The sequence below is a fragment of the Gavialis gangeticus genome, unplaced genomic scaffold (assembly GCF_001723915.1).
Source record: "Gavialis gangeticus isolate Ggan-Ray unplaced genomic scaffold, GavGan_comp1, whole genome shotgun sequence".
NCBI lineage: Eukaryota > Metazoa > Chordata > Crocodylia > Gavialidae > Gavialis > Gavialis gangeticus.
In genome coordinates this window covers 7,764,157-7,775,107 of record NW_017729011.1, presented here as the reverse complement: position 1 = coordinate 7,775,107, position 10,951 = coordinate 7,764,157, and the positions used below count along the sequence as shown (strand labels likewise).

At 38.5% G+C, this 10,951-nt stretch overlaps 1 protein-coding gene across 4 annotated transcripts in view; it reads right to left on the bottom strand.

The window, feature by feature from the left end:
- The window catches only part of CACNA1B (calcium voltage-gated channel subunit alpha1 B), a 644,201-nt gene that overhangs the window by 159,792 nt on the left and 473,458 nt on the right, over positions 1-10,951 (bottom strand). For all 4 annotated transcript variants that reach the window (XM_019510484.1, XM_019510481.1, XM_019510482.1 and 1 more), the window contains 2 exons: positions 9,658-9,725; positions 4,308-4,414 (listed from right to left, as the gene is read on the bottom strand). In XM_019510484.1, coding sequence (XP_019366029.1) covers positions 4,308-4,414; positions 9,658-9,725 — 175 coding nt within the window. The remainder of the gene's footprint in view (positions 1-4,307; positions 4,415-9,657; positions 9,726-10,951) is intronic.

The following is a 10,951-nucleotide window of genomic DNA, read 5'->3' as shown; positions in this document are numbered from 1 at the left end:
CATTTTTCCTAAAATCAGGCTTCTTGGCAGACTCAAACTTATGAAAGCCCATAAGTATAATACAACATGCCAGCTGTTTGCCAGACTCTGCTTTCCTTTACTCTGAATGCACATCATCTGGCAAACCACTTACTGAACCAAATGGAAGAACCTCACATAACCTCACTATTTTGGAAAAGGAGGGGGAAAACTATTACAACAAAACAGAAAAAAAATGGTAGGATGATAGGCACAACTATTTTTTTTTACAAATAGTTCAGCTACAAATTTGTAGTTTGTACAAATTTAGCATTCGATTTTTGCAGCTACAGGTGCTTTTTTAAAGACTTTTCCTAAGAAGAGTTTGAGACAGGTCATTGGAAAACACTCAAATAAACAAGTAAAAAGGTGATTTATTTTAAATATAAGTTCAGTACTGGTACTCTACGAACATGAGTGGCGAATAGGATGTGTGTACAGGCCTTCAAATTCCTTTATAAATCATAGCTTGCCCATCAGACCAGTCTATTGAACTGTGAAAGGTGCTTGTGTGTGTTTCTATTTAAAACAGCCCCTTTTGTACATGACATTGGTGCATCTCTGGCTGAAAAAGAGGAGGCAAAGGAGGAACTCAAAAGTGAGGAGTTTAGGACTGAAGTTTTATGAACAGTCAAACTCCTCGACCAAAAATTATATTTAAAAATAAGGTTTTTTATATTATAATGTGAACAATTCTGATGCTATCAGCTTCCCTGGTGCCTTTCCTATAAGCATCTCACAGTACATCATGCATTCATTGACTACATGTCACACTTAACAAGAATAATAATTAATCCTCCCTTCTTCCCCACTTAGATGAGAAACATGGAATAGCTTGCCCTGACTTCTCTGCGTCATACCGGCAGAGCAGGGATCAAAACCCTAACTCCTAGCTCCCCATATCTTGTTCTAAATTGTAGTCAGCCTTACAATTAAATGGGAACTCCTGTACGTTGCACTTCCCCCTTGCCTCCACTGTCACCACCAAGGAAGCTGCACCAATGGCTTATTGATTAGTCCAATCTGTTAGTACAGTAACTCAGTTCAAAGGCTGAGCAATTTAAACGCTGTACAACACAGAGGGCCTTAAAAGACAAAGCTGGATGTTTGAAACCGAACAAACTCGAACTCACCTCAAGAAACAATAAAGCAAGGAAAATGCTAAACAGAAAAAAAAAAAATCACAAAACCAGAATGTAACAATGAGCTCAAACTAAAACGTAAAATAAAATAGAGATTAAATATTTTGTTTTAAAACAAACATTGCAACAGAAAAAAAATGTCCTGCAACAGCTTTGATCCTGAAAAAGAAAAAGCCTAGTCAGGATAGAGTTCACCAGGTGAAAAAGCAAAGCCTTAGCCAAAACAATCTATTTCTATTAGTCTCTTTTGCAGAGCATAAGTTAGACCACAGAAAGCAATGAACCGGGAACTGAAAAAATGTAGTAGCTTACTTCATTGCTTCTTCCAGTTACAGATTCGATATTATAAGAAAGCGCTTTCTCAGTCAGTTATAAGACAGATTATATCCTTACTTCACTGCAGTAATCAATGCATTATTAAAACAGTTTCAAATTTCAGTAGTAGGACTTCACCATCCATCAACTGCAAATAATTCTTGGCTCATGCAGCATCCTATGCACCTGCAAAATTCTGAAGTATCAGTACACTGAAATCAGGCTGGCATACTAAATAAGTAACCTAAAATACATGACAATGAGCCTTTCTTGGAGCTTGCTGGTTGTTGGGGGGAGAAGTGGGGAGAGGGCAGGGGGGCTATATTCCACAGAAGAACAGAAGCACTTAAGACAGACAAGTAACAGGTATATGGACAAGCGTATATGTTTCCACATGCAAGTGAAAACATACTATATATACATATAGCAACAATGCACCAGGGCAGAAAACTTGGAGGCAGCACCACACATTACATTGCATATATTTAATTAGTAGCGTCAAAAGTGCAACTCAAATGAGACACTGCTGAGATGAGTAAACAGGAGTGAGCAGGAAAGTATACAAGATTTTCTCCTTTATACTGTGCAAAATAACCATGGACAGGAGCAAAACAACAAGCACAGCATCCTACTCTTAAACACAGGGGAAGGGGAAAAAAGGAATGACTACTTTACCAGGTCAGTTTTGCCATCTTTGTAAGTTCTCAGAACTCAAAAAAGCAGTCTCTACATTAGTAATACCATTTAAGAGTCCCACTAAAAGGTGTGCAGAGAAGCATACTAACATCAACACTATCACTGAAAATGTTTAAATTACTCCAGAGACCAACTTACCTGAATGCTAGGAGCTGTGACATTGAGCCCTGAAATAGCCAAGATCCTTTGTAGAGATGAGCCAATGTCAGAAAGGGGGAGGGAGGAAAGGAACTGCAGGGACAGATTTACACCTCAGCTCAGATGTTTGCTGAACCATCTGACCTACATCAACCAACAATTTATCCGCACAGCGTACCCACCTCCTTACCATTAATCTTTCTGTATTTATGTTTACTTGTTTAACTCCTCAGCTTGTATTCTCCAAAATTGTCTCCTAATCTAATATCACTCATGCATACATTCTTTTTTTTTTATAGTTGACTTGCAAATATCACTGGCTTCTATACTGCAGATATAGCTGCTTTAGAGACACACTGTTCATAGAAGATGACCTAAACGTTCAAACATGGCCTCCAGTATTCTACAATTTTCTACTGCTATTAAAAATGGAAAAAATTTACTGCACCTTCAGCTGCATTCATTTGTAAGCCTAACTGCCTGAATGCACCTCCAGAACAGGCACGTAAGTGTCTGCGTAGGCATAATGGCAGACAAAATAAAAAGGAATCTTCAATTTAGTACTTACATTTAATTGTGGTCACAAAACTGGACCAGAGATATTGAAAATCAGGTGAAAGCCCAAGGAAACATTGTGGAATAAAATTACAGTAAGTAAGAAGCTGATACGAAATCTTGGACCCACTGAAGTAAATGGGATACGGCGCTTCTAAGTTATTCTTAGAATGAATACATATTCATTTTATGAATGCAAATAAGCATTGCACAAAAATGACAATAATAATACAATAATTACCTTTTATGCATAAACCATTTCACTTTCTTTCACATTCAGTGAACCAGTTTCATTTGCTTTATTGCACGTGCTCACTAAAGTAATGCAATTCTTCATTAAATACACACCAAGACCTCCTGAGATTAATTTACATTGAGGGAAATATATTACGAAATAGAGTAGTCAAATAAGGCGCTAGATATTTTGGAATAAAACTGAGCAGGAAATTACTCTTAATAGGTTAAGTCTTCCCCAGTACTTGGAGCAGTTTCCAGCTGCCCTTTTCTGATGACTGGAGACTGTCCAGAAATATGTGCAGCTCTTAGCAAAAGGGTGGACAGTGTCTTTTTCACATTAACACTCTCAAACTTCCCTCATGGAATTTCATAAACTTCTCAAATGAATGTGTGCTCATAAGTATATTCAAGATGCCTAGATTTTCAAACACAGACCATAAGGAACATAAACACAATGTGCACTTTACAAAAGGGAGTTCTTTGAAGTCCTTACTCTAGTAAAACTGCAACTGACCTCACAGATACGAGGACATCTATTTCCACCCACAGCTGGAATAAAGTTCCTTTATTTTAAAAGCTGGCCCCAAGAGTGAATTTTTCTTCCAAACTGAGATAACAAACTACAGGTGTATGTCCATGTCCATGCATAAAAGCCTTTATTTGCAAGCTGATGCTTCTCAACATACACCAGGTGTGCATGAGTGTCTGTTTTCATATGCAAGTTCCCTGCTTTATGTTATGCTAATACTTTTGGGAGAGCAAGCAAAGAATGTGCATAACTGATTTTGTGGCTACAGTTTAGGAGGCTGTCTTTACATTTTAATTCAGAAAGCACTGATTGCTGTAACTGAACTATATCATGTATATTACACGCATATTTCCACCTTTCAGCACTGAAAATCTTAAGTGAAATGTTAACAGTTCACCTGGTGAAGTCTTTCCTAAAGCAACATAAAAAAAATCCTCGATAACGCATATTTTTTCAGACAAAGACATTTCAAACAAAAATAATTTACAAAAAAAGCTAAATCAAACACATGGTTAAGCAACTAACACCAAGTATTCAATTTAAAGCCCTTTAGTCCTTTGTACTGTATGGCAGGGCTTACAAGTTGTATTAGGTACTGAAATAGAACAGACATGCATCAAGTCTGAAAAACAGAAACAAATTGATAATATTTCCCAAATAAATAAAATAACACTTACGCTGCTATGGAAATGTTAGCAGCAGATATGGGACTGACTTCTGCTACCTCCTTGGCCTTCTGAAGAGCAAGCTTTTGATTTGTAGCTTCTTCCATTTCCTCTTCATCCTGTTTCAAACATCAAGTCACATCCAGAATTATATCATTTACCGTTTAGCCAAAGCCCTGGGATAAAACCAGTGGAACTCTCCAATGGACACAACTGCCAAAGCCACATTTAACTAATAACAGTTAAAACACTGAAAAATTGCATTTGTTTGTTTTAAAATATATACTGCGTGATTTGATCTGACATGGGATATTTTGTGAGCAAGGCACATGAGCCATACCTGTTTACAGTCATATTGGAAAGTTATGAGGCATCTGAAAACTGCAGCTATCATGTAAAATGTGCAGGTGATTGCAGCTCTATTCATCTTTAATTTAGCGCCACAGTCTGTCAAAGGCTAGAAAACACAGAACGCAAGGTTTTATCTTGAACTGAAAGCCCTCTTGCCTTGGCCAAGATGGAACACTGTGGGTGCTGACAGACATGCAGCTCCCCACTGTAACTTATGGTGCTTCACAGAAAGCACCATGAGTTACAATGACCACTCTCCCCCAACCCAACAGAAGTCAACTGTTTGGTGGAAGGGGGAGACACTTTGGAGCTCAATTTCCACTTGGGAGCTGTGTCTGCCAGCTCCAGTGCTGTCTGCAGATTAGGCACAGGGAGGGAGCTCCAGTCTGGGGTTTGCCCAGCCTATGCCATACCACAACCCCCTGCTTAAGTGCACGCTGGGCTTTGGAGCACTGTCATCTGAACCCTCATTAAATGAGGGTGAATTTGTTGCATGATTGAGCATTTTTAAGAGTGCTCTGCAGCCATGCACTTCTGTCAGGACACGGCTGTAAAGTGCTTTCAAGGGCTGATCACACAATAGATATCACTTCTCCCAGTGCTCTGTCTGTTACCTGTAATCTCTAAGAGCATCACCATTTATGTGTCATCACCATTGCCAGGCAACATGTAGCGGAGCGTGGAAAGAATGTATAAGAAATATAACACTGTAAATAAAAGGAGGCCATATTCCACCAATTATATGAAAAGTGATTTTTTTTTTGTACTGGAAGGCCTGATTCTGATCTCACTAATACCAGCCTGATACCCATATAACTCCACTATTTTCAGTTATATCATTTTAAATTTCCCCTTCTTAGTCATTAGATTTGATCCCATTATGACTGCAGAAACAAGTCTGCTGTTTTTTCAATTAAAAAAAATATATAATGATTTACTACTTGTTATTCTTATTAGCACTGCAGGGGCCCACACAGTTGTAGAAGTGTGATCTATTAGCTTCTAGCTTGTGTATTATCAACAGGATTGTTAATTAAGTTCTAACTGCATGATTTTTATTACAGGTAATAAGGCATAAATAGCAAAGGACCAAATCTGACTCAAATCCTAAGGTCAGTTGACAGTTCTGATAGCTTGATGAAACACCATTTTAACTCTCAAACTGCTCAGAATCGGTAGGGGAATTATGAAAGGAAAAACACTGAGCCCTATGATTCCACTTACAGCATCACTTCTCAAGACCTAATCACGCTTCAAAAAAACAAAGGCATATCTATATGGAACTCCATGGAACAACATTTGATTAGCTTTACTGTTGAAAATTAACCATGTAAGATATTATTCTTATACAAAATCTAACTAGTGTACAGAATACAAAGGCTTTCTCTAAAATGGGAACTCAGATTTCTCCACCCTGAATATTATACACATAAAGAACTACCTGGTCTTTATTTAGCTGTCTTCACTTAAATTAAACTCGTTTTGAAAATTTGCTTTTCTTCCCTTCTTTTCCAGGAAAAAATTACAAAGAATTTTAGTGGTGAACCCAAACCATTAGGCTTTCAAGCTTGTTTTTTTACTCTCTCTCTCCAGATATTAGCAAATCTATACTGAGCAGATCTTCACGGTAGCTCATAAAGAAGCAATCTGATCCAGGCCAAGATGAAAATGCTCCATTAAACAATTATACAAAGTCAATATTTCTCAACTGCCACCTTCCAGTAAATTTATCAATGGCTTGAACAGCTACTATAAGCCAAGTGTATTTTCTTCATTCTGTGGAAGATTAATCATTTGGAGAAATAAAAACCTAAAGTACTATAATTTTAAGAAGGTTTTGGTTTTATTGACTGCACATTACCAACTGTCTCTTCTTTCAAGGACTAGCCAGCTGTGTTACATTTGCAAAGGTTCAAATGTTCTTGCACTGGACATACATTCAGACTTTCCCTTCTAAAATGTTCCCCTAATTTACTCTTAGACCTGCAACTGTGTTCTCTAATAGGCTCTGTGGCTTTAGATAACAGCAAAAGACTGATACTGTAGGTACAAATTTACAGTATACAAGTCTCCAATCAAAACATTAGTGTAGCACCTTTTATTTAGGGATCTTATAGCACTATGTAAATATTTATTAAACTTCTGGTTTTTACTCAAGTTGTAAGAATTTCTTTCGGACAGAGACTACCTTGTTCTGTGGTGGAATACTACTTGGAACAACAGGATGACGGTACGTGACTCGGGCTCTTTCGGGTGGTACTGCAATTCTAATAGCAGAACCAGTTTTAATAATACTAATGGTAGTGGCAGGTCTAGGAAGACGAGCTGTATTATTTCCCTTAATTTTAAGATGGAAAATGTGAGATAGAGGTAAGTTATTTGCAGGAGGTCACTAAGGACTTCTGGAGAGAAACAAGCATTCCTGCCTCCTCATCCTGTGTTCCCAACCACTTCCCATCATTCTTTCCCTGAAGCTGTTTTTCAGTTCACAACATCTCCTTAGAAAAATATTTTATAAAGCATGCATGGAGTCCATAGATGAAAATGACTGTTATTAGTACTATCATTTTGACAGTCAAATGTTTCTTTACTCATGATGAGACTGTAAAGGTAGTAAATTAAAATGCTTAATACGCTAATTTAAAATGCAGCAATGATAATGGGAGAAGGTTTGTAGTTTAATGTAATTGTTTCGTTGGGTAGTTTTTGTTTTTGCTCGTTTGTTGTGCTCACCCTCCCCCCATCAGTGACAATTCACTGATTAAAGCTACCACAAAAATGTAAATATGACAAACCAAATCCTATTTGATGCCCAAACTGGGTAATGCTGGCTGAAATGATGTAAGCATCAAGGTTGGGGAGAGAGAGAGTTTTGACTTTCCCAAATGGAGGCATTTACAGGTTACTGAGTATTATGACACTGTATGCAGCATTGATCTAGATTACCTGTAAAATGTAATTGTCAAAGGAAGTCTCTTGAGGTCAACTGGCTCCTAACTTAATTATATCTCCAGGTCATTTTGAATTTTGCATGATCATGTTTACTTAGCAGTAAATCTCCCATTCTCTAGGTATGCCACATAATTGAATTACTTTTATCTTTTTCCTCCTCTTTTGAAAGCCCTAGTGATTTTTGGATCCATGAAATGAATTCAAGTGCAGAGAGTTTCAAAAGAAGTTCTGTGATTTGGCAAGGCTTTTGTGTCTATCAATATTTAATTGTATTCCATAAACACTAACAAAGTCATTTTTCTAACCATCATAGTCACCTTCTGAAATATTCAGATGGGAATATTTAAAGGATTAAAAAGGAACAGGATGAACTTCCTTACACAAGAAGTCTGAGGGGCCTCTTCTTTTCTCATTGCATCCAAGTGAGTGCCATAAATCCTGATAGGTGAAGCTAAAACACTTTTGAGATGATAAATCTCTGAGATAAGAGTCTGGTTGATTTTACAATACACAGAAAAAAAACCCTGAATTTCTGTAAGGGAAAAGCTTCCCCAATAAAGCTAAGAACATCCCCTAAATTCATCAGTCAAATGAATTATAATAGAAAAGGGAGGCAGAAAACATGATCTCTCAGAAACAGGAACATTTATAGTACACCTGAGACTCATTATCCCTCTCTTTTTCTATATGTTATACATCAGCTTTCAGGAAACAAAGCTCCATTCAAATCTGTAGACTAAAGGCAGTAATGCAGCTGCCTAATAGAAAAGAAATACTGTAAGAGAAAAGTTCAACCATAAAGCAGCCCTGGATTTTACCATGGGGCAGTTAACTGCATTGGGATTCAAGTGGCAGCCTTTGGGCTGGAATAGAAAACCTTCACTTTAGTCTGGCTTCTCATTTCAAAAACTATTAGGATTGTATGCATCTCTGAACTCCTGGCAAGCATTATCATAAGCATTTCAAGAAAAAAACTACCCTAATAATGAGTACAATAAACACAGGGATTAGAGACACTCATGCCATGTAAGGAACAACCTGTATAAGTCTGTAAAATGTAACTGCTCAGAAGGGTATGGCGCTGCCTTTTCATCTGTAGATCACTGGGAGTGACAACAGTGGGAATGTGACTGGCTTTGAGTTATTTTATTCACGCATTAAAAAAAACCAAATGTGTGCCACATGAAGATGACTGTTTTGCAATAAAGAGCTAGAACAGTAGCGAAACACCTGGGTAAGCTCTAGCATTTCAGATTGTTCCTGTACATTACTAGGGTATGTCTTTTTTCCCCACCAGGGACCCTCCAGTGTAAACCTGAGTATACAGTAAAGCTACATCGGCTTTGTATGAAGCTCTTGCCAGCTTGTGGCATCCTGCCAATGCTCTGGCTTGTCTCAAATGTCTCTTGCTTCTGCTGAGGCAGGAAGGTTTTAATGTCTTGCCTGAAAACCCATAAAAGCTTCTTTCAAGCAGCTTTCCACAGGGCTGATTGAAGAATTTTAACTCTCTGGTACCAAAATACATTAAGAGAGGAAGTACTAGCATGAACCAGTTTGGCAACCGAATTTCCCCAGGTATGAACTCAAATATGCTACTGAATCATCTGAAAACCTTTAACTGGTTCACCTGTGGCCCTGAAGCTAGCTAATGCCCGAAGTCCTTGTGCATATCTGTGCGACAGCAACGTGAAAAAATGTTCTGTTCTCTGCCCACACAATAATAATAGTAATGATGATGATAATAATCACATATGAAAATATGGAAGGCTCCATTATTCAGATTTGCACAATAACGAGTTTTTGTTATGAAGGAGAAATGAATGGGAATATCAAATAAACGTCTTAAACTAAAGGCTGCTACAATGAAAATGGGGGAAATGGAGGTATGTATCTTAAGGTGACTAAAGCTTGGGGAAGTAGGAGGTTTAATTCAGATCCAGCTGCTGTGGCATATAAAAAATGAAAAGGTGATAGGATGTGAGAATCCAATAAGAAATTCTGGTTACTTCTTCAGAACAGAGACCAATGCATGTTGAAGAGCTAGATGTCTCATACATACCTTTGTCAACTCTTGTGCATTTGCAAGATTGTCAACAGCAATAGCCAGGAAGACATTCAGGAGTGTGTCTATTTAGACAGTAGCTAAGGAAAAATCTTTGTATACCAAGGAGTTAAACAATCTTCCACCCATGTCCCTCCATCTTGCAACCCACAGAGCATGATGGTACTGGAAAAGGAAAAATCTTATGAGGTTATGAACTCCTTTCTCCTGCCAGTATATAGGATTACACCCTGGCTGAATATTTTCTAGTGCTTTGTCCAATCCATTTATCAATTAACCAACCTTGTGTCTTCCAGTGAAAGAAAACAGATGTGACCTTTTCAGCCCCCCTTGCCCTCCCAGCTTCTCTACTCAAAACCCACAGCACAAACACACACGTGCAATTTTTGGCCTCGTTTACTAGAAGTTAGTTAAAGATCAACCTTTAGCTGAATAGGAAACCGAAAAACAGTCTGACTGGGCACAATTCTCATACGGCAGTTGCCATTAACAAAGAAATATTAATCTTTCCAGGAAAAATTTCTCTCACTGCAATATTTACATACCAACTAAAGGAAAATACAATTTATCACAACAAAGTCAACATGACAATGAAAATATTACTTCTTTTCTCACTAACGCTAAATAACTGGTCTCAGTATTATTATTCCTTCATTTATTACTACCAGGAACATTTTCATTTTTTTCTTGATTTTAACTATTCTTTGTCCCTTTCTATCTTCTTATTGTGATTATTCTAGTTACTAGTTTGCAATAATGCCAAGAGAAAATTAAAAATAAGAACACCAAGCTGTTGTAAATGATATATATCTGCAATAAGGTGCTCACACCTAGACAGTCTGTGATGGCTGCATGGGTGTGGTGAGCTAAATACAGACATTCAGGGGGATTTGGGTGGGGGTTAAATCTGTTAAAAATGGCTGCCTGACAGCAGGTAAGGTGTGGCAGGGGGCTAGCATGCTGGGGAGAATCACAGGTCCACCGGGGGATGGGGGGGCAGGTATAACCCACAGGTGGGGTGAGGCAGGCAGACTTGACCAACAGGACAATCAGGGGATTGGGGGCAGGTGTGATCTGTGGGGTGTTACTGAGGTCTGGGAAGGTCTGGCAAGATCAGGGGGGCTCACAGGGCTCATGGGGGGTCCTTAGGAGTCCCCAGGTCCTTTTTTTAACTCCAGTTCCCCCCTTCCCCATGAACCTATACCCCTCATCCCTCCCCCCCACCCAGGAGCGGTGGGCTCCAGCAGCGGTGGTACTTGTTTGGCTCCAGCAGTGGTGGCACCCGGAGCAG